At 35.1% G+C, this 24,679-nt stretch overlaps 1 protein-coding gene across 3 annotated transcripts in view; it reads right to left on the reverse strand.

Moving 5' to 3' along the window:
* The window catches only part of CUNH8orf34 (chromosome unknown C8orf34 homolog), a 172,094-nt gene that overhangs the window by 44,592 nt on the left and 102,823 nt on the right, over positions 1-24,679 (reverse strand). For all 3 annotated transcript variants that reach the window (XM_042786202.1, XM_042786200.1, XM_042786201.1), the window contains one exon: positions 16,032-16,167. In XM_042786202.1, the coding sequence (XP_042642136.1) occupies positions 16,032-16,167 (136 nt within the window). The remainder of the gene's footprint in view (positions 1-16,031; positions 16,168-24,679) is intronic.

The following is a 24,679-nucleotide window of genomic DNA, read 5'->3' on the forward strand; positions in this document are numbered from 1 at the left end:
TTTAAGATGACAGAATGTTCCAGGGGAATTTTACAGGGATTAAACATGCAGCATGTAAGTATCTGTAACATGAATTTAGTGACAGGGACATTGTACACCATGCAGATGGGCTGAGGATTCAGTGCAGATCTGCATTTCCTGCTCTGTTGGCTGGCTGTTTGGTGGAGTCCAGCTGGAAGAGAATGATCAAGTGCTATGAAGTCTCAAGCTTCTCTTGTGCCTGACCATTCAGAAAGACCCATTCTAGCACTCAAAAGAAACACTCCTGAGCTTTTCTGATGGCACACCTTAACGAGAAAATGCCTCGCGGACTAACTTTATTTCCCTTTGTAGCAACTTTCTCATCCTCCCACCCTGTTTTGAAAGCCACACTGACATCCCTGTGGCAATCCAATCATTACCATCAGGAGAAAACACTGAGTGCATCTTGATCTTTCTTCTAGCATTACTTAGCAGCTGGAAATAAATTGGCACAGTATGAGCAGTCATTCTGCAGGATCAGCTTTGCTTTAAGCTTGAACAGTCATTCAGAGTGTCGTTTGTTTCTAGATTATACTGCCTGTTTGAATCAGATTATAGAGTCAGATTCTTCCATGTATTTGCATAAAGCAAAGCGTATTCTGTTAGTACTAAAGAAGGAATGAGTAAGTAGTATGAATGAATATATGCTGTAAAGGCTCCTTTAAAGTCAACAATGAGATTTCCATAGCAGCAACATATTCCCCATTAGATGACTTTGTTAAACTAAGAGCATTTCCCTTTTAGTTTCTGAAATTTATCAGTAAGTCCTCTTTATATTATAACACATGCTACTTAATTACGCCAAAAATATTACAGTTGGAGATATCTACATAATTTTATATAATTACAGCTATATAGAAGTAGACACAAGAAAGGACCTTTACATAACGAAGGTCTGTTCTCTGCAATACGCAAATCTTTGAAATGACATTTTCTAACAGTTCACTAGGACATATTTCTCAGTGATCTTTTCTTCTAATCAAACTGATAAACAGGCTGTGTAGTGAAACTTGTCACTACTATCTGAAAGTTAGCCCTTCCCAAAACTTGACATATTTGACAAGAAAAATACATGATGACAGTATCCAAAGTCCAGATGAGTTTATTGCTCTTCTTTATTGTAATCAGCTACATGACATGTCATTACATTTCCCCATTCTTTTTGTGTGACAGAATTAGTGGTCTTGTTTTCAAATCTCTCTGATACCCATCAATAGCCAATTTACATGAGCTATTAAGAGGACAGCTTCTTGACATTATGGTAATTGGTGCTTTAGAAAGATGCTAAATTGATGACCTCACTTAGAAGCTGAAAAGGACAAGATGATCCTACAAAACAATTCCTTATATGAATCCAAAATCCATCTAACAGCATCCTAAAATGACTAATTATAATGGGTACCTAATAAAGTGCGGGTATAGTGAGGATGGAAGGAGAGAATAATGCCAGAGGAGCTGTGATTTCTCCACTTGTACCACCCTTAAAACAATGCAGTAGCTTTCAAACAGCTGCAGAGTTTTTATACAATAGAACACCAGAATTAAACTGTATATTGGGGAAAAAATTACAGGGAACAGTTGAGGAAGATTAATTCTTTTTTTTTTTTTTTTCCTTCTCCATGATTTAAAGTTGGCATGTATTTTCAGATTTGAAATTTGTGAAACATTTATGCTTGAGCAAAATGGATTTTTAAAAGGTAAAACAAAGTTCTGCTTCGAGGGAAACTATGACTGCAAGTACAGATGCAGGACAAATTCCTACCTAAGAATTCCTCCAGTGTACTAAATGTAAACATTCACTATGACTGTCCTGTATGTCAACACTGCTGCCCTATGATCTTAAAATTAGCAGTAAATGAAAATAAACTCTATGTTATACTGGATTACTATAATAAATACTTGCAAGGACTATATAAGATTCATAGAAACAACTAAAAACACTTAACCACAAGCATACATACTTTCTAATATCAGAAATGAGAAAGAATAAAATATCCTGAAAAAAAAAAATTGAAATGTTTCTGGTACCTAATACTGAGATACATGTTCTTCAGTATTGTTTTTTTGTGTAGATTACTAATTCAAAGTATGTGCATTATAAATTACCTTGTGCTAGTGTGTAGTAGAGGTTGTGCTTTAGGAGTTTTTTGTATCAAATCAAATACTGAACAAGAGAGGAGATTCACCTTCACAGAAAGGTGACTGTTAGCCTTCACAGACAACAATTTGGACTATATTTAGATTAATGCTATTGTGACATAGTCTTTCAGAAATATATAACCAAATTCCCATTCTATTCCTCCTAAAAATGAACCAAAAAACCCCAAACATAAGAAAGGTTATAATTTTTGGACAAACTCTCCTTTAATCCCCAGATAAACAACTATATGGAAGGGTTTTATGATTACTTTGTACATGGCTGGCCTTCAAATTCTGGTATGTGACTATGGGACTTCTTTTTCTTTTTAAACATAGCAAACTAGAGCTGGATAAATTTGCTCAAATTCTGATGTTCCCCAGAGGTGAACAACAACAGAAACTTTGAAATTCCACTTGAGAAGAAATCATGAAAACCTGTTATTTCAAGACAATACAAATGCTTCTTCTGGCTTTTTAGTAATAAAGAAAAATTCCTCCAGGGGGTCCAAGACAGTAAAGGACACTCCCCGAGGAGGAAGTGGGAAATTAGATGTCTGAGAATTGCAGCCACAGCCATTCTCTCTGCTCTGCCCTGTGTCAGCTAAATTTTGTTGAATCTGGATAATTTCTATAAAACATTTTGGTTTCTGCAAATCATTATTTCTTAAAGAACACATATTTCATTGGAAAATTCCTGATCTGCTTTGCTGAAGACTCAGCTGACTTCTTTTAGATAAACATGCTGAGATGTAGGGGAAAGTTCAGCAAAGAATCCTTAAATCTTACAGCAAAGAGAGCAGTAAAGCTGTTTTCATGATCACCCAAAATTAGGATACATTTTTAAGGCTACAACTGCAAAGAAAAGTTCTCAACTGTGAAAAACAGAGGTAATGTCATGTTTGTATTAGAATCTTAATTAAGAAGATTTTGGCTTGCTGAATCATTGATTTAGCTTAAATTGTTTCAAAGTAGGTTAACTATGCTCTTGAAAAAATCCTAACAAATACTTCAGTGATTTACAGTCAGTTTCTTTATGTAGTTGTTATTAATTTGGATAAAAACTGTAAACTACATTTTGTAAGATTAATGAATATCATAAACTTTTATTAATAAAAGAAACTTATTAAAAATATAATGATGATGTTTCTTTGGCAACCAAAGGGAATTTCAATTAGGGAAGATGAGAAGGATAAATTGGACTTATTGGATTTTTTTTTTTTTTTTTGTTCCTTTCAAATCATCTGCTTCCTTTCTGTAATTTAAAACATTACATCTACATCTAACATCTCTCTCTGATATCACTGTAATACTGAATTATAATTTCTCTAGAACAAATACATAACTCCAGGGAAGTTATAGCAACCAAGATTAGACAACAAAAGTCCTGAAAGCCCTCCCATGCTTTTAGGTTACATGGAATGTTTTCTTGCACCTTTCCCTAGCAACCTCAAAACCATACCAGTAACAGTACTCCAAGCTTTATAACAATTTGTCCCGACTTGCCTATAACATGGTGAGTTTATTTCATTCTTTTTTCTCAAACATACTGATCCTAATTCTCATCTCATGTACCTTGACTTACTGTCTCCACAAGTTCTGTACTCCTTTATAATGGCGTAAAATCCAAAGCTTCTCCAGCGCCTAAATATAAAGCCAGGAATTTCTGACCTATTCCATTTGTTCTACTAATGTCTTTTACAAAAATAAAAATGTTAAAACTGTGCCATCAAGATTCTTAGTGTATTCACAGGTACAGAGACAAAAAGATGTCAGTTTTCCAGTATAGACTACACCAGTTAATATAATGGTAAAATTATATTAGATATATTTTAAACAATATAAAGGCAAAAGTACTCTTTTTCTGATAAAATTTAGCTACATACTCTAGCTTCCTAATGAAGATTTTTAAAGAAGTTTATACTAATTTCAGATCGATAAACTATAGAAGAAAAATCTCTTAGATCAATGGGGGGTAAACAACAGAGGATTGTGAATTCAGTGAGTAACGAGAGTAGCTGGCACCTCTCAAGACTGAAGTAATAATGGGAAAGCTCTGCAGCATGTCAACTTGTTATATTAAAAAAAATCAGTGTCACAGCTTCTATTTTCACCATAGACTAAAATACAGGAAGCATCTGCATTGAAGAGAAATGAAGCATGAGGACTATTGGATTATTCTGCAGAACACTATCCAGGAAGGCAGACATTTCAAAATTAAACTATAAGACTACATTAATAAATAGATATTTAAATCATTTTTTGAATAAAATGTAGGAATATAAACTTAGTGACATATTCAGCATGCTCCCCAACAGATATTTATAATTTCTTTAAATCCATTTTAAAGAAGTGGTACAAAGCTCTCAGGCAGGAATATGTTGTTACTACCATCAATTCTATTTATGAGATATACAGAATTCCTATTCTTTGAGTTTCACCCTGATCTGAGGTACAGTTAATCTAAAATAACTCAATTTTCACTAATACTATTCAGATCACAGTCAGTTTTGTACTTTTGTACTCACTTTCTTAAGGACATTATTTCTCAGTGCTTGCATACTAAACCACAGCAAATGATTTGAAAATTCATAAAAACCATAGTTAAGAATGGGTTTTGTTTGAAATCCATTTCCTTTCTGCAAAGTAAAAGCATTATTTTCCCAGTCACTCTTGAAGATTTTTGTGAAAGTTTCCATGTCACCAACACAGCCATAGTGTTTTCAGCTGGTAAAACTAGAATATTCACTTGCTGAGTAAAATTTACACATTGACACAGCCTGCAAAATAATCTTTTCTGTGTGCTGTTTGCCTTTTCAAAATCTCTGAATGAAGGTCTTTGTGCATTTAAATAAGTACACTCTGCAGCTATATCTGAGGAGAATCAGAAGTGGAAATATATTTCCCAGAGTAAGGAATCCATAAAGAGGCTGAATTATCTAATCCTTTTACAAGATGGGGAATTAAGCTATTCTTATGGCAATCTTTTATCTGCTGCTGGCTTCAAACCATTATCTCACAGGAGAAAAATTACAGTCTTTGTCAGTCTTTTCAGACTTAACAGTCTTTCTTCCCTTGTGAACCATTTTTTCTAGGACTAGTGAAAGAGTTTTGTGTGTGTGTGTGCATGTGTGTCTTTAAGAGCTATATTAAACTGTTATCCAGAGCCTCAAATTATGACCAACAAGTCTCCTCAAGCTCATGATCTCCTGGCTTCTTCCCTGTATCATTTGCATCCAGGAGCAACTGCTATTGCTGATATACATCACAGTCTAGCACCAAATAGAAAGAATCTATAAACATTGCAATAAAGAATTAGCCTGCAAAGCACACATCAAAGAAAGCAAAGGGAAAAGAAGGGGGAAAGGCTTGGGAAAGCACTTGTCTTTTTAAATTATTGAGGAGGTTAAATGTGTTTTGTAGGGGAAAGGAGAAAGAGATGTCTTGACAAGATCTACAAATGAAGGACAGGATGAAATGGATGTTACCCTCTATTCAACTGAGAGTACAATAATTTTCAGGACTTGACAAAGTGTATTAATTTCATTTTCAAATATGCTCCTATTGCTTTCATTATTATAAATCAAGACTGGCACATTCAAAAGAAGTAATAAATCCTTTCAGTCTACTTTTGGCATTTCTCAACAGGATTTTTTAATTTTTACAAATCTACCAACCTCCTTATACCACTTCTATCTTTTCATAACCAACCTAAGATAAAAAAAAAAACAAAAACAAAAACAAACCTGCTACTGTTGAACAACAGTTCTTACAAAAGATGTACTAGTGACACATCAATTCACAGCATCTTATACTGTATCCTTCCTTCATAACCAAAACCAGATACTAATTCCCTGTCAGTAAAGTTACAGTAGGGCTACCTCCAGATGAACTTGGCACACTAAGCGCCACACTTCCAAAACCAGTCCTATGATGAGAACAATGTGATGTGTGTCTAAGATGCAATTCGCATGTAAATTTTACGTACCTAGTGCAAAAATTTCAAGTATAAGTCTATTTTCACTAACATGCAAACACTTATCTTTTTTCAAACACAGTTCTTCCATTTCTCATATGCTGATTGACAGTTATCTATGTCAAAAACAAGTCTACCCTACACGTACAGCCTTTAAGTAAATAAAATAGATGTTAAACTCAGAGGGAAATGCTTTGTCTCTGAAAATACTGCATACTGCAAAGACACAGACACACTCCATTCCTTTTAAAGACATATATGCTTCATCTGAAAATACTGGTTTCTTCACAGCTTACATAATTTTTGATAACTGATGATGTTTTCATTATCACAGTATTTTGTGGAACTACTGATAGGTCTGAAATGATTGGTTGGTGGATTTATCCAGTGGTAAATTTTGGTGAAAAACAGGGAGGAAAGAAGTCTGATCCTCCTCAGATTTCTGTCTGAACACTTGATATAAATCGCTTGTCTTATATTGTTCCCTTCCCATGACACAGTTGAGATTTTGAAAATAGAGACACCTCACCCAATCTTTTGAAATACAATTTCATTGGGAGTTTGCCATAAAACTAATTAAGATTAGTTATTAATTAGGGATTAAAAATGTAATAACTTGTGCACGTTAGAGGTCAAACTTAGATGCATAAACTCAAAAAATCATTTGAAATTACACAGGTATTTTCTATTTTACATAAAGTAAGATGTTCAAAAGAAACATGAGGTGGTAAAAGAAGAGGCAAGCTACTGTTTTACTCTCACAATTTAGCAAATAAACCTACTAACTCTTAAAATTAATTTAGGTTCTCTGTCTTTGATAACCACAAGGACCAGTAAAAACATTTTCTGAATTATTTTTTTCTTTAGCATTTTCCTGTTTTTTTGAAAGAACAAGATACCAAAGTGGTACGTCACTCCAGAAAAGGAAGGATAAAGTGGTTTATTTTAGCTGCATTTATCACTCACAAAATCAAGAGAAGTCAATGAAGACACTATTGTGGTTATTTATGCATCAAAGCTGGGCAAATTAATCATTGCTCAGATTCAACTCAGCCAAAATTCTAAATGAAAATTTTTTTACTGATTTTTTTTTGCCACAACCTTTTCTTTTCTTTTGTTTTGTTTTGTGTTTTTGTTTTTGTTTTTTTTTTTTTCTACCTTGTAAGAAGTTCTAAGTAGCAAAACGAAAAATATGGGGTTTCTCCACAATTTCCCAAAGTGAAATGAGATTTTTTTTAAAGTTATAAAGCACTACTATACAGAGTTTCATTTCCTTGTTTGCCACTATTAAAAGGAAAAAGATGCAAATGAAACACTTTGTTTAGGACAAAGTCTGTGAAGCTAGTGCAAACGTACATGAGGAAAATTCAGCTCTTTGAAATAAGACATCCAATAAAACTAAGGCTACCAAAAATAAAATAAAGAAAAAAAAAAAAAAAAAGAAAAATAGTGACGCAAATAATCTGGAACATTTATTACTTTCTCCTCTGTAAGAATAACTACTTAGAAATGGTACACAGAGAGAAAGCTAATATGAAATGTAAGATGAGTAAGGAAAAAATATGTAAACAAAAGGTTTGGTAACACTTGAGGACAAACTTCCTAACATTTTGTGCACAAACTCCAATCAGAGAATTTTTCCCCTAAAATTATTTCTGTACCGACCACTTTAATTTGGAAACATTTTTTTCCCTTGGCATATTGAAGTCATTTGTTCCCAAATTTCAGGAATATTAACAAAACAGAAGTTTTTGCCAGAAACTGAGTCACTAAGCTGGCCTTACTACTACTGGGCAGACATACAGAAATTATTCTTTATGCAAATACATGTACCAAACCACACGTGTACCTGTATCCATTCTCCAGTATTACATCACAGTGTATGGAGCCAAACCAGGGATTATATGGAGTATTTCAGAAGTTATTCTTTCTGACACACCTTTATATTATTGATTAATTAGAAATATAAATTGTATGACATCCATTCCTACCTTTCTGATGCATGATTAGACAGAAATCCGTTGTTTCCTTTAAGAGATTACATTTCAAAGGTATCTGCACACAGAAGAAGACTAAAAACTTTTATAAAACACACAAATAAGCAAAATGCAAATCCTAGGGGGGTTTTTGCTACATTTCTGTGTAAAAGGCTGCACTCTAGACAAATCAAAACTTATTTTAAAACCTACACAAAAGGAGAAATTTACCTAAAATTCACCATGGAGAATAAAACTAGCAGGGAAAAAGGGGTCATAATGAATCAAAATCAATCAGTCAATAAAAAACAGAAAAAATGGATCTTAGTGGGGAATATAATAAATGGTTCAGATGCAAGTCATGTGGATGCTCTACACTTTCTGCTCTGACAGAATACTCACTATGCATTTATTTACACAGAAATCTGGGGAGTAGCAAAGAAATCTAGGAAAAATATGAATCAAAGCCAAGGGCCGGGTCTAAAGAGGAAATCTAATGTTAGGTTTTCCAAATAGATATGTTATATCATGATTTTGATATCAGAAATTACAATTTATTCTCCTCAAATCCCAATTTGTAGTCATATGCATTCCAGGATCCACCATTTGTAGGTTACTCCCTACAAAACATTAAACTAGGAAGGAAGTTAAAGTCTATAAAGAAAAACAGGGATTTAAAGACATCCTTTGAAGTCGCATGCACAGTGCTCTACTCCTAACTCTGTTAGGAATAGATAATTTTATATTACCAATGATGAGGTTCTCTTCTATCTAATTCCATCACTTCTTGGTTAATATTAATGCTGCAGTTAAAGGGATGGTTATAGTTCATATAAACATACATGAACCACCTATGAATACCTGAACTATCCTTAAATTAGTATCTGCAGATGTTATCACTGAGTAGTTTTGACAATTCCTGTAGCACCTAAAGAATTTTTGCACAAGCAGAAATCTCCCTGCCAGATTTCAGTGTAGGCATAGCCTTTTATCATCTCACCCAAACACCACATGCTGTTACATATGCTCAGGATGAGGGAAAAACAGTCCATGGAGCTTAATGTCTTTGAGTCCTGCATGCATTTTCAAGGTACTATTCCCTTCAGACTGACTCACATCAAACCAGCTCAGCCTGGGAAAGAAGACTTCGCACTCAGACTTGAACAGCAGTCTGCTAAAAACAGAGCAGAAGCATCTACATTGCTGACTTGGTCTAATTCGGCAGAACATAAATCTAGACTGACTTAAAAACCACACCAGCAGCAAACTCTGCACATTCCTTTCTTCCAGGAGCTATGGCATCTGTATGGGATGTAAGAGGTTGCTCCTCTACTTTATTCTACCTGATCAGACTCTATCTCAATGTTGCATGGTGCAACACCCATGCCCTGACACCTTCCCATTCCCGGATGTGGACTTGGTCTGGGATTACATGCCTGGGCAAGATAGGAGAACCCAATCCATTTCAACAGACAAGTCAGCCATCCCAATGATTTCTGTGTAGGGAACACAATGACAATAAGAGCAGACTTGCCATAAACAATAAGGAAGGGATCTAGTGCACAGCTGAAGTTGAGGAAACTCAGGTAGGCTTCCTTTCTTCACTTGAGGAAATCTTCCAGCAGCCCATCATCTTTAACTGCTTTTTAAATGTAGTCTTTTGCCAGTATTTATACTCTTCCTCATAGGGCTCATTAATTTCATTAATTTTTCTCTTTGTTGTTGGAAATTTCAGTAGCGTTTTCAGTGGACAGTACATACAGTAACATGGCTTGTTTAACAGAAGTTTTTTCTCTATTTACAGTCATCATCTTTTCTGCTTTTGATATTTAATGAGATGTACTTATCAAGCTTCAGACACTATTTTCTGCACAGCTCATTAACAAATTTTCCACCAAATGCTTCTTAAGGACCTCAAGTCTCATTAGTATTGTTATAGCTTTGTGATACTCAGATAAAGCATCTCCATACAAACTCTTACTTTGCAAGAATCTAAAATTCTTGAAGCTAGGTTAACAGCAGAGAATTCCCTGACCAAACAATTAATTCCTATAATTTTGTAGAGAGATATATCATGGCCAATTCAGACAACAGTCCTATTCTTTCCACCATTATTCTGCAATTTATGACAAGTTATAGCTAGTTCCTTCAATTCTCTTGTCTCCTCCCCTATACATTCATGGTCCTCATGGCTCTCCAGTGGTGCATTTCAAAGAACCTACATGTTACTCTTATATTTGACATAGTATCATATAGTTTTGACTATGTCCCATGTATGCATGGAAGTGGTGGAGACCACATCATAGAAAACCAAACTTACTAAAATATTGCAGAAGTCCGGATGGCTAAAGAAAAGTTAACTGGCCTTAGTAAATAAGTAAGATAAATTGAAGATTGTTTGGAGGACAAGACATCTTAAGGGAGTCAGATACAGATGATAAGCAGGGCAACAATGAAGATTTCACAGACACAGCAAATGACATGAGAATTTCTGAGTATTTTTTCCAAACGAAGTTTTCAGAGAGCATCTGTAAATAGTAGCATGCACAGAGCACCTCATTTATTCTACATTAGCAGCTCAAGCTCACAAGTTACTATGATTAAACTGTATTCCACACACCAGTGATGACAGATATAAAAGGCACATTTACTTTTTTAATGTCCAGATGTACTTTGTTTGTTTGTGCCTATGTATTTGATTCCTCTAATATGTTAAAAGGCCTTAGGACATTGTGCTTTTGCTCTAGCTAGTCTTAAAATATTAACTAAAATATTGCATCTCAAACCTACATTTGTATGCGACTAGTGCTCCTTCCCAACATTCTTGTTCAGAAGCCTTCAAGCTTGTGGCACAGTATGTTTTCTATAATCCCATTTCTTTTTTAATCACATGCAACCCCTTTTTTGTATTCTATTGATGTTAAGAAGAATGAATGCAGCCCTTGCGCTATTAAAAACAAAAAGCTTCTTACTTCCAGGAATGCACTGGCAAGACTCCACAAGAACAAGATTTAACTTTTGAGCATGGCAGTGGGCATACAAGGCTAATGGGTGGTCCTCACAAAAAAAAAAAAAAAAAAAAAAAAGAGAGAAAAGAAAAACCTCTAAAAAATCATTCAATAGTACATTAATATTATCTTATACCTTATGCCTGATTAAATTCTTGCAAAATGCTCAATTTGCAAGTCACAATACATGAGAAAATATGGAAGTCTTGTTTGGCTTTTACAAATTGTCATTTAGATCTTTATTTAAGCCATATGAGTTTCACTTATGTGTGAGGGTGTCTTATGATTCATTAGCCAAACCTGAAATTCATTTGTTTTGCCTGTATGTGAGAAAGGATTCACAAAATAGTGTTATAGAACGAGTCAGTCTATTCTCTAAGTCAGTCAGCATAGTTGCACACTTGGATGAAGATGGAATTTTTATTATAATAATTTTGCTCAAATGCAAATCCAGATCAGTTGTACTAAATACGTCTTTGCTAATTTTCTGGAGTAAATAGCAAAAAGTAAACCTTCGAAATAGAGGGGGTTTGTAGCCTTTTTTCTGTACCTATAAACCTTGTTTTGTTCCACCTTGTGGATGATGTCACCCCTTTATTTAGATGACTTAATATGCTCCTTAACTTGAACTGTAGTCCAAGAGCAGCTATGGGAATAACATTGTTCTGTAGCTACTTTCCCATTTGAAAAACCTCTTAAAGCTGTTATCCATCTGCATTTCGCTCATCGTGTGTGAAACATCTATACAGAAAACAGTAAGCTCTCTGTTTCTTACAGTTATATTGCAGTCTACAAACCAATTTATACTCCAGGAGAATTAACCCCTCCTTTTAGTTCTCCTTCCCTCTCTCTGTTTTTTGAGCTTTTTGTTTGGTTGGTTTTGGGGGGATGTTTTTAGGTTTTTTTAATCATAAGCTGCAAAAACCAACTTGGTGTGATAGCTTGAAAGAATTCCCCCATCTTTACTTTCTAGATGTCTGGGTGGAGAACGTAACTTTTATTAAAATTATTGACCCAAGCTGTGATAACTCTTATCTATCTATTACTTGAAGATGACTGGTGAAAGTATCAGCATTGAAGGTTAGATGCCAGTTTCTAAAAAAAACTTAAAATGTTTGAGGGTTTTATTCTAGTTCAAATTATGCCCATTCTCAGTTTCATTTCTTATGATTCAGGAAAAAGCTCTTATTTTTGTCTAAGAGACTTTAAGCAAGAGAGAATGATTTGCCAAACACAGTGCCTCAACATCATTGCAGGTTTCCCCCACAATATAGAATGGATTTATTTGCCTTGTAACAAAATAGATATTTAACTATAGTCACTCCCCTTAGGCATTCTTTTTTAAGATCTTTCTCTGACACTGTGTTAAAAACTGCATCAGAAATCAAATAGGGGAGTTCAAAGAGAAGAACTATTACTGTGCACAGTAGCAGCCTAGGGATAGACAGAGAAAACCAGATACAGGACATTTAGTACCAGCTTGAACAAAATGTCAGTTACTAGCAAAGGAATAAGGCTGTACCGGCAGAGAAAGAGGGAACCAGAAGCTGTTAGTATTGTCCTTCTTTTATTACATTCTAGAATTTCAGTCCAGATTTTCTTATATCTGATTGGTACAAAGGGAAGGAGCTACATTGGAGCTAAATGAAGTCCAATGACTAATATCTTAGCATGGGGGAAAAGGTTCAGTCCATTCTTCTCACAACTCACTGTTCTCCCATGTTTAGCCCATTTGTAGGAAGCTATACAAACCACAGAAAAGATAAGACCTATCACTGCACTGTACCCTATTGCAGGTGCTCTCAGTGGGCATACAGAATTTAACCATCACTTCTTTTAGGCTAAAGTAACCTACTCATACCCACAGACCTGTTCTCTCTAATTCTCAAATAATGAGGGAGGCTCTACTGATCTAGGGCAAGAAAATGTAATCCTAGTAGCAGGAGTGTCTACAACTTACACATGATTTTTATGAAGAAGTAGGGTGGAGCTTTGATAAGACTCTGTCCTTTACAAGTGAAACCCAAAAATTAAGCCAAATTAAGTTAAAGATAGTACTGAGGAACACCTTCAATCATTTAAATAAATCTCTCTCAAAAAACCCCCAACATGTCCAAGGAAGTCAGGAACTTTCTGGAGAAGGTATCATAGAAGACAAATTAACTGAAAAGTAATCAGAACAGAGCATTTTTTAAAAAATACAGCAAAGTGGAAGAACTAGATTATGCAAATGCGAGAGTAAAATTAAACCTTTTGTCTGAGCCAAGAGCATGTTTCCTAACATCTGGAACTCTGCCAATTAAATTTAAAGTAAATAGTCATATTGCTCCTACAGACAGCCAAAATACCTTCAGCAAACCTGATTTGGTAATCTGATTTGACAAGTCCTATTATCTACAGAACACTCGCTGCCATTAATAGCTCCATTCATTTCAAATCACTTTATACAATCAAAAAATGGGTAAAATTAAGAGGAAAGACACCTGTTTAAATTGTAACCAAAACTATGTATAACAACAACTTATACTAACTTCTTTCTCAGTTGTATTCAAATGTGCCTACAATCAAATCCCATAGTATTTATATATAAACTGTACATCACAGAATACTACTTAGCAAATATGACAAAATGAAAATATAATTTCTAAACCAGATAAATATACTAATAGGTTCTGTACTGTGAACGTACAATAAATAGTAGGCTTTGTCATAACAATGGAGATAAATGTCAACACTGAGAAACTTTCACAGAGATGACGCAAATACTCAGGGCTGTGATTTTATTGCACTGTATTTTCAACAGCTACATCACTGAGTAACAGAAAATTGAATTGCTATTGGAACCAAACAGGAAAAAAAACCCATATCTTTATGTCCTTGAAGCCACTTGCTTCATGCAACTCTCTCTACCCACTACTTCAGCTGCTGCAAGAAAGCACTGGACAAATCTACTGTGGAGGTATTGAAAGAGACAGCTAACTGTACTAATAACTCCTTCTTGAAGTAAGAGAGGAAAGGTGTCCTCAGACTCAGTAAGAAGGAACACACGCTCCAGTAGAATAGACACACTTCATCATCTTGAAGGAAAAATGCTAGTTTCATCACTACTGAAAACAAGAGCAATACCCATTTCTCTCTTTTGGCTTCACTTGCTACTGATGAGATAGTATTTTTTTTAATTCCTCCAGAGTTTAAAGAAACTGCTAACCTGCAAGAAGAGTGAAAAGAACCACAGGCAAGAATGTATCATTCAGTTGCTCATCGACTTCATTAAACAGGGTAGAGAATGAAATGAAGGTGTATAGGCGAAATAAAGCACTGTTTTGCATTCTCTGATAAGTGAAGTAACAAAAGGGGATTTTATGAGACCTTTGTCTCACAACTCATACTTTAGACTGCAGATTCATATAGTACAGCCAGTTACAGGACAATAGCAATAGCCAACGTTGCTAGGTTTGGCTCATGATCTGAGCCGTTTGCTCCCTGGTGTGCAGGATTGAGACAATATATAGTATCTTGGCACCTGCTGCTAGCAGCTACTTTGGGGAATTTAAAATTTAATTAAACTTCATAGTAATACATACAAGATTTTATGTAAGTTCAAAAAGCCCATGTAGAAAACTTAATATTTCTATTTTCCTTCCCTTTCTAGTTTTTAATCCATGGACAACTGATGTCCGTTGAAAAAAGGTGCCACACTTTCATGTAGCTAGTTGTTTGGAAACATTTTACAACATAAACAATTTGTTTCTAGTGAATTGGGAAGAATCCCATGACTAGCGTGTTTGCTCTTTTCTTAAAGCATAAGGCCACAGTGCTGACAGCAAAACTCTGTAGAACTACAAGGCCATCCAGTCACCTCTGCTCTGACAGGACTGTGAGTTGAAGTTCCCTGAGGCTCCCCAACCCTGCTAAAGAGATGCTACTGCACGGGTGATTCAGTATGCCAGTAGTTATACTCCCAGATGATCAGAAAATGTTTTGAAGCCCCTCTTCCTACATAAGTGCCTTTTAAAAGTAGTAATTTACAAGCAAAATGGGAAAAAAAAAGTAGAAACGTAGGGTGGCATATGGCCAAACTTTTGACTTAATTTCACCACAGGTTGCTTTTTATTTACAAGGGCTAATCCCCTCTCAAACTACACAATAGAGCAGCCATTGGCAAAGGCAGGCAGATAAAATTGGCATGCCTCTGTATTGTTCTTGCTAATCTGAACCATTAACAGAAGGGTGAGAAGGCTAGTTTTGTCATTTAAACAGGCTTAAATCCTTTCTCCAAATGAGCTTTTGTCTACATAGAAGAATGAATCTAGGAAATTTAAGGGGTTTCTGTTAGTGTTGCATTCTCATGTCGACTTGGCTACAGGAATACCAACCTGTTTATTTGGCCCTCATACTGTAAATGCAAGAATTATTTCCAGCTGTCAAAACCAAAAGGGGTTCAACCTGATTAAATTATTTCTCAGAGGTGAAACAGGATGAGATTATAAAGTGCTAAGAAGCAACTATTTGAAATCCTGAACTGCACCTGTGCAACTAAATCTCCATTTATACAGGTGCTTTTCAAATTGGATTTGAACCTTTAAATTCCCTGATTCATCCCCGGAAAAACCACAGAAGCTCAAATAACTAATGAAACTCAGAGACAGAAAGGCTTAAAATAGTTTCAAGCTGTGAAGTAAGGCCTAAGACTAACTATGTTCTTTGATTCATTGTTGATGCGACATATCAAGCATAAACATAAGTTTGCACAACCCAAATGCCAGAGGTGATAGGGTAGCCAGTAGCTAAGTAATTATTTTTTTCTTTAGCCCAGGAGAGGTCATCACCTGGCCTGTAAGCACAATACATAGCTGAAAACCTAGGGAAAATAAAGTATTGGTTAGAATGATTTGGTTTTGTTTTGCTTTTTACCTGGCACATCTTGCGCAGATATTCAATGTGACCTTTGCTTGAGGCTCAGCCATATAAGCACTTCGACTTTGATTGAATTTACTCCCAGAAGACATCACACTTGTTACTCCTTCCATTCTTAGATCATCAAGATCCTCTGCAACAAGACAGAATGACTGGATGAACACATAATTTAATTTTGTAGCAATAAAGATGCTTCACCTGTAGAATCACTAAAGAACAGAACAACCCAAAAATCAAGAACACACACAGTTACTTGTATAATAACAGGAAAAAAATTTTGAAAGGATTTTTTTTATATATATTATCACCGTGTTACAAGGGGTTCCCTGAAAAAAATTTAGTCTCATTTCCACTTCAAACAGCACTGCATATTTTTTCAATCTTTATTTCTCCAATTCATTTATAAAAAACTTGTCATCAAGAGACGCTGTCCAACAGCTCCATTTGATGTAGGGTAGAAGGGAAAATTCGTATTTTTTTGTGTGCATGCTTCTCCTCTGACTTTTTTTGTCTGCTCACTTAGCAATGAAAAAATAGTGCTAAAATAGAAGTGCTCTGCTAAACCCAGGAAATGTGAAATGGATACATATATCACATTGAAAGAGTCCATAATGTGCATACTCATGCCCACAATATTATTGTAGTATTTGGGCAACTCACAATAATTGGATTTTCTACTACTGCAACATCATTCCCATTTCGCAGAAAGACAGCTGAGGCTCTCAGTTTTTTTCCCAGGATCTCACTGGAATAACATAGCTCAGATAGATTGTAAATTAATTCTCTTGGCTTACAGTCAGGACATTCTTTAGGGATAATCTGTATATTTTTTTCCAGTATAAAACAGGCAAGTTCTGTATACATAATGTATCCATAAAGCTGAATTTTCAGTTGTTTATAATTTGGTTAGTTTCTAGCTAAAATGTAAACAAGCAAAACACTGACTAGCTGTGAGCAGTCAACCATTCCATGTACTGACTGATGCATGTCTTACAGTAAATAGTATGTAATCATCTAAATCATCTAATTAAAATGTCTTTCAGATAATGCATACACATGTATTTTCATATATTGATGTTTACAAAAGAAACCTGATGCTAAAAGATCTGAGTGGAGCAGAAGGTGGATAAAAGCAGACTTTAAATTGCGACATCAGATGAGAAGAAGTCACAGAGATCTTTAAAATCAGAAAAGGCAATGTTCAATTAGAATTTAAAATACACAAGTAGTCATTACAGATACACAGTGGAGTACCAGGCTCCTCTTCATACACAAAAAGAGTGCGATACAACCCCCTGCATTATTACCTGAAATATTTCTGGCTGTCCTCTATAGTTCACAGACACTGCGCTAACCACTGTGCTTCAAACTCTAGGAAGTATGGTCAGAACATCAGAATTATGCCATGTTAACAACACATTTTTTGGGAGACACCCATTTTAATAAGTAACATCTAAACACAGCAAAGCTAACCTTAAATTAAATTTTTGTGACTAAAGTTCTTGAACTAGATTTTCTTATCTGTAATGTTTTATTTTACTGCTTAAAAAAACTCTCCTCCCTTCCAAAATTCGCTGGCCTGGTGATATAAATTGACAGTTCCACTGACATTTCTGGCATTGATTTACACAATTTCCACACTTTTTTCTTTAAATTTCATCCATGGTTAATATACAAACTAATTCAAAGACTTGGAAGGCTATATGATAAAGAATTATTAAATCAATCATCTATGAGTCATTTCAAAAAAGGTATTACATATGCGGAACACATTATGTATTTAAATAAATACAGTTTAATTGTGCTTTAAAGAGGTGTGAAAAGTTCCATATTTTTTAACAGATGTAAACCACTGGATGGATTACAGTTTAAATTAAATTGAAGCATATACCTCAGGGTTTTTTTCTCCTAAACAGATGTGATTTCTTTGAATGAGGTTTTCAACTGTTCTCTGCTTGATTAACTTTTGGCTCTCAGATGACTGAGACTGTTCCAACAGAGCAACGACATAGGCTGCCCTCTATCACACCTTTTACATTTGAATCTGTATATCAAAACCATGCCTTTTTTCATTTTCAGTAAATTACCAACATTTTTCTCTCAAGAGAAAATTAAGTGAAATTTGTGCAAGAAACGTGTATTTCAGAGGTGCCTACAGTTGCAACTAACAGACAAGTAGGCAGATTACGCAGTCTTGATTTATTGTCACATGCTGTTAGACCAACAGCAGTAATGTGCATGCTAAAATGCAAATTAAAAAACAAAACAAAAAAACCCTACATCATAAACAACTGTTAATTTTTCTCAAGGAATTTTCATTGATCTAATTCAGCATTGGGTGGAATTTGTCCACAGCAAGCTACAAAAAGCTGTTAATATTCCAACTAGACAGAGAAATATAACCCCATCTATCAAATCCAAAGAATAAATGCAGCATTTGATTTAACTTTCATTACTGCACTTCTGCCTTAGTATTTAATTATTTCAATTTCTTCTGGATGCCTCAAATTTACAGTGCAGATACTGCCCTCTCTTCTCACTAAAGCAACTGGTCTTTGAGAAGATGACTGGTTCCCAATACCCATAACTTTGAATGGGAATTTTTGAGTTGTAAGCAAGTTTAAGTACCATCTAGCAATCTTCCTGATTGTCCACATTCATTATTGAAGGCCATTAATTAAAAAACAAACAAGCAAACAAACAAACCAAACAAAAAAAAACCCCTAATAAATCATATAGTAAATTTAATACTAAACTCTGTGTGTGTGTGTATATATTGTTCAACAATCGATGTGTATTTTGCAGAATAATATTTGTTCATAAATAAGGATGTTATTAAAATAAATACAAACAATGAGTGAAATAATACATTTTATGAATTAAAAAAAAAAAAGCTTTCCAAAGGTTCAGATGTTTCTATGTAACAATTGGAAAGAATCAGTCTTAGCAAAAAAGGATTTCTTTGAGAAGTCAATTCAGTTACAGGGTGTGGAACACAATCTTTTCTCTTTCTTTGTATTCTTTGCTAGACCAACTAGTGATGATACAGCTCAGTGGTTCAGTGATTTTATTGAGCAGCAATGAGGTAATGCACTGAAAAAAGAGAGAAAGAAAAGCCAAGTTGATGACTGCTTATGTGATGGAAAACAAGAATACTGTGAAATTTCTCAAGTCCTTAGAAAACTGTTACCTATCGTTGTACAGTGATAGGCTAGAAGTTCACATAAATGAAGCAACAATTGTGCTAATAAAAGTTTGTTATTTTAATGCATGACTGTACACAGTATTTCTTTGATTTAATGTTAATTGTCTGCTATTCTCTACATGAATAGGGTATGTCATGACCCCACCTTGATCCTATAGCAATTTCCATTAAGCACGTTCTGTGTAGTAAAAAAAAATACCTACTAAACAAACAAAAAACCCTTACACTTTTGCCAAATCAGAAATTCACCAAAATAAATTCACACAGCTGCAATCTTCATGCATTGCCATAATAACAATACATGAAAATATTTAGAAGTGAGATAAAGATCACAAGTGTAATGTAGTATAGCACAGAACCAGATGTTTTCTATATTAATAATAATGCCACACTAAGCTAAATTCTTTGTGATTTTTTTTTATAGACAAGTTTCATCAAAAGGGAAGGGGAAAACCGGTATCCATTTCAGCTAAACAAGAGCATAGCCCAATAATAAGGTAGTGTTTTTAAATAGGACGTTTGTAATTATTTAATTCCTTTCTTTTGGGGGAAGAAAGGCTGCAAAGAGGGAAAGGGGCACTAATGTCAACTATTTTAAAAACTGTGCAAGATTGCTTAATGTCTTGGGATGAGAGGCTGTGTAATTACCTTCCGAACATCTCCTACAAGACTTGCACACCATTCACTTTAAGGACAGAGCTCTTCTTATGCAGAACTCCTATTAAATGCAGTGAAAGTTCAGTTGCACAGAAGGCTCATGTGATCAGGTTAAGTGCTACAGTGTTTGATATGATCCAGTCACTTTTGTGTCCTTCCTCCATTATAATACATGTAGTAATTTCCCAGGATTAATTCAAGTATAAGGTGCAAAGCTGAAAAATCCTGGTTCATCTTTAGAGAGGTTATGACAGCTCAAAGTTTGTCTGTTCAGTCTAAGAAAAGCACTAAATATTATCATGTGAGAGTAAAAAATTCAGATAATGAATTCTGATTTACGTTTTTGCAGGCCACCAGTCAATTCTGATGCACCAGTAAAAGAATGGCTCTTTCTTTGAAGCAATGAATTTCTCAAGGCAGTGTTCTTACATCATGATAGACATTGATGTATTCCATGTACACAGCATTGATTTGTCAGGGATTGCTGACTGAAGCACAGACTCTTAATAGGCTCTACTACTCCCATTGGAAAAAACCCACCAAAGAAATCTCAAAAAAATAACAATAAAAACAAACCAACAAAACCCTACTGCCAATAGCAGTTCTGTTTGCATTCCAGGAATTTATGCGGCTTTATATGTCATACTTGTATGTTTCTTATAAAGTTAACTAATCCTCTCTGGTTTAGATAAATTTTCTTATCAATATCAAGAGAGCCTAATAAAAAACCCACCTTATTTCCAAAAGAGCTGTTGGGCCAAGCAGAAATTAAGCTTCCAGACAAAGAAGAACCATTAATCTAGAACATCTGATGCTCCACTCCTGAATATTATGTTTAAACATTTACTTCAACACAAGCAAAACTGGAGTTATCTTCTGAAATATACAAGCTACAGGACATCTCACTTCGTTTCTTCTTATACATCTGTGACTTTGATGTCACGTAGTAGACAATGCTGTTAGTCTGGTATATACGTTGTAAATATCAGAATTTGGCCCAATTCGGAACCATGCCATAGACTTTTGATGAAAAATATCATCCTAAGTAAATCCATGCAGAGACTCTCACTCCTGAGAGCCAATCTACATTCCTGAACCCAACGTTCTGAAGACATCTTACTGTATAAGCATCTCAAGTTGACAATGAGTTCCCTAAATGTTTACACTTCCACTGATGAACGCAAGCAAAACCAATTGAAACATGATGATGCTAAGTCCTTCACTTTGCATGTCCACCTCTACGGGTAGCATTTGTCGGAGACAATCTAGCAGAATCCCACCCTGCAGCCAAAATCACATAACCTACACTGGACTACAGAAAGCAGCACTGTTTGCAGGTACTGAAACATCCAATAAATCACTGATTAGACTTCTCACTTTTAATCAGCAAGACTGAGGGGAATCTGTCTTCGGTTTCTCCATCTTCCTATTTTAAGATGGGGCTGGAATTAAAATAAGGTAGCCTTCTCTGATGAAGATGTTCTAGTTTCATTAGAGCACACTTCAGTGTCTCAGACAACTACACTAAGCACTGCCCCATAGGGCTCTTGCTTATTCTCCCTTTTTTCCACTAGGTGGGATATTTGTTTACTACAGAAAGCAAATTACCGTCAGGCAAGACTGATGGATTTAGGGGATGAGAGTGTCTCTAAAATACAGCATCTGGACTTCAGACCCCTACTCCAAATTAGGCAGATGGTTTATAAAACAAGCCTTGGATATCCCGACTGCCCAAACCACTGACTGAATGCAACATTATAGTCTCGTTTTATTTAAAGGAGAAAGTCTGTGACCACAGTTGAAAAGATCTGGCATCATGCCCTCTTATTACTCCTTACTGGTAATCCTGGGACAAATGATCTAATATCACCAGATCACCATTGCTCACCCACTAGTTCAACAACAATAACTGACTATATAACCACTGTTGCTCCATACCAACAGTGATTTCAAACATATTGATCTAAACTATCAACTAGGTAGAGCTTCATTTAGTGCTAAAGAATTATTTCAAACACTTTATTTTTACATTAATGCAAATATACTATTGATCGAAACACATTAGTTACTTCTACATTTTCAATAAAATAAAATTTAGAATATTACACTTGTTACATCACATTCTATAATGCATTACTGCAACTGCCATAATTGTACAAAAATACTTGCACTATACTAACAATCTAGAACCGCAAAAAGGTCCTAATGAGAAAATCCAGAAAACAACCATAAAATCTGGGCTTCAAAAGGCATCTAAAGAAGTGTCTTTTAATGCTTTTCCTTGGCAAACTTTCTCTTTTTTGCACTTTGGCTTTAAGTAAAACAACTTTTAAAATTAAAAGCAAATTTTGATCAATATTCTTAATCAACTCCAATCCTGATGTCATTTATTTATGCAACCACTATGTTTATTTGAATATGCAATTCAGGCCTCAGTCCAACTCCACATTCTTAAAGAAAACCACCAAAAAGTTTTAGCAAAACAGAACAAGGCATGTTTAAATCAGTAAGATTTTTTCAGTCATATCAAAAATATCAAAGCATTAGAAAGGAATGCATATTTAAAAGGTTTCATTTTGTTTTTAATTTCAGTTTTTGTTTTTGTTTTGTTTTGTTTTTATTTTCTGACAAAGAAGAGGCAGCCATAATATTTTTCAAGTGTATTCGGTTAACGTAGTGCAGATGTTCCTTACAATATATCCAAGATATTGAATTTCACATTACATTGTTGCTTACATTTTTCTTTATTAAATCTATTTTGAATTAAACTGATAATTTGCATGCTGTTTATATGAAGTTTAACAAAAATGAGCTAAAATGAATAATAATTCATTAATTCAATAGGACACCTCACTAAATGTCAAGCAACTACAGTGAATTTTCAGCCAGAGAAGATTCTAAAATGTTTTGCTTTGTATCAATCAATTTTCACACTGAGGGCCACATTTGTGTTTCTTCGTATCCACCTAATCTACCAGCCCCTTGACAGGATTAAGTTTAGCTGGCTTGTCAAGAGGCCAGTGGAAATTCATACAACTTTTATTGAAATTAAAATTGAGACAAAGAATAAAAATTACACATAATCTTATGCCAAACATTTCCAGTAACACTGAACCTTCCAACAGCTTTCTCTTGAAAAATTGTTAGTACGAGCATTTCTGGAGTGCCAGTTACTAAAACATCCATATGCTCTCTTCCATAAACCAGTCTAGATCAAGGATTCCTGTAGTGGAAATAGCTCTCTTCCCCCATTTTCTTTTTTTTTTTTTTTTTAATTTAAATGATCAAATGCTAAATGTAGTCAAAAACCTTACTTGTCCTTCAGAGGATCTTCATGAAGAAAGAAATGCACTAAGAACCAAGATGCTTGTACAGCTTAAATTTTCTACTGAGAAACTAGTGCATCTTCCATTTTAAAAAAGGTGCTTTTCAGTCAAGCACTATACCCAAACGCATCTAGGTGCAGACCAAGCTGTCGTGTTAGCAAAGTTTCAGTTAATTTAGGGATGTGTATGTGGGTGATCTCAGACTGGACAGTTTGGCCAGGCAGAGAGAAAGCAAAGAAATCTCTAAACTCTCTATGTGCACAGGCACGTTTAGCAAGGGATACTTTGTATGTTGTCCATGAAAGTTCATAGTAAGCTCTTGCTGCATTAAAGTCCTGACTGAGAGTAACAGATCAGTAATTCTATGATAATCACCAAAACTCTTAGATAATAAGCTAGAAGAAACAAACTGCAGATCTTTGTTATTGCTCTTTAAGCTTCTGCCTAGCTGCAAAGGGCCAACTGCCCTCTGTTACCTCTGCAAACTGTGAATCAAAGAGGAGTATAAGATTGCATCCAACCACGGATGCTCTGCTGTTTCTTCCAGTTCCATCCCTCTACCAGCTTGCATTAACTCTGCTTTGTCCTGAGACGAGACCATCTGTTTTGTATCACTACCCCTATTTTGGCCAGACTGGGATATCTGGAAGACTGCACTGTCTACACTCATAGAAGCAGACACTGAGCTGGATACAATCAGCATACCAATGGCATCACGGCTTACAGTACATGCTCTTCTTCACCCACTGATTAAATTCGTACCACTAATGTCTTTTGAGTAGAGGGTAGAACAAAATTTTTAAATGTAATTTTATCTCTCTAGCTGGTCAAGCAGATAAACAAGTAGGTTTGTCAGAACCATCCCGCACATCCGATAGATTAGCCAGGCAATAAAGTTCTAAATAAACGACAGATTTTTCCCATATTATTTTTACTGAAGCGAAGTAAATGATTTTTAAATAAAGTTTTGGTTACTGAAAAACCTTTGTAATTAGGGGTGCTGTATAGGCGCCACTTATTCTGTTAGACTGTTTTGTGTAACTTACCAGTTCAGTGTACTATCTGGTTTTGTTTGCTCACACTTTTGGTTTGGATAAGAGAAAATTAGAAGGTGTTTTGTTTTCCCACATTGCTTACACAAGCATACTGCAATACAAGACAGAGAGCTGGCTGAAATGGGAAATAATCTAATGGTACACGTAATACATGTGGTCGCTACACTTTCACTGAATATTGCAGGACAAGATTATTGCCTAAATAATAAATCAGGCATTGCAGCATGTTAGTTCATGTAATGTTAGCTCACACCTACTATCTTATATGTCAGGGATACATTTGCTTTTACTCAGCACTATTTTATCCTCTGGATATGAATTAGAACCACACATTTCTCCAGAAGATCTCATTTCAGAACTATAAAACCATCTTGTAAACCAATCAGAGAATGTTACCTGACA

Source organism: Tyto alba, unplaced genomic scaffold (genome assembly GCF_018691265.1).
Source record: "Tyto alba isolate M040663 unplaced genomic scaffold, T.alba_DEE_v4.0 Super-Scaffold_9, whole genome shotgun sequence".
NCBI classification, from domain to species: domain Eukaryota; kingdom Metazoa; phylum Chordata; class Aves; order Strigiformes; family Tytonidae; genus Tyto; species Tyto alba.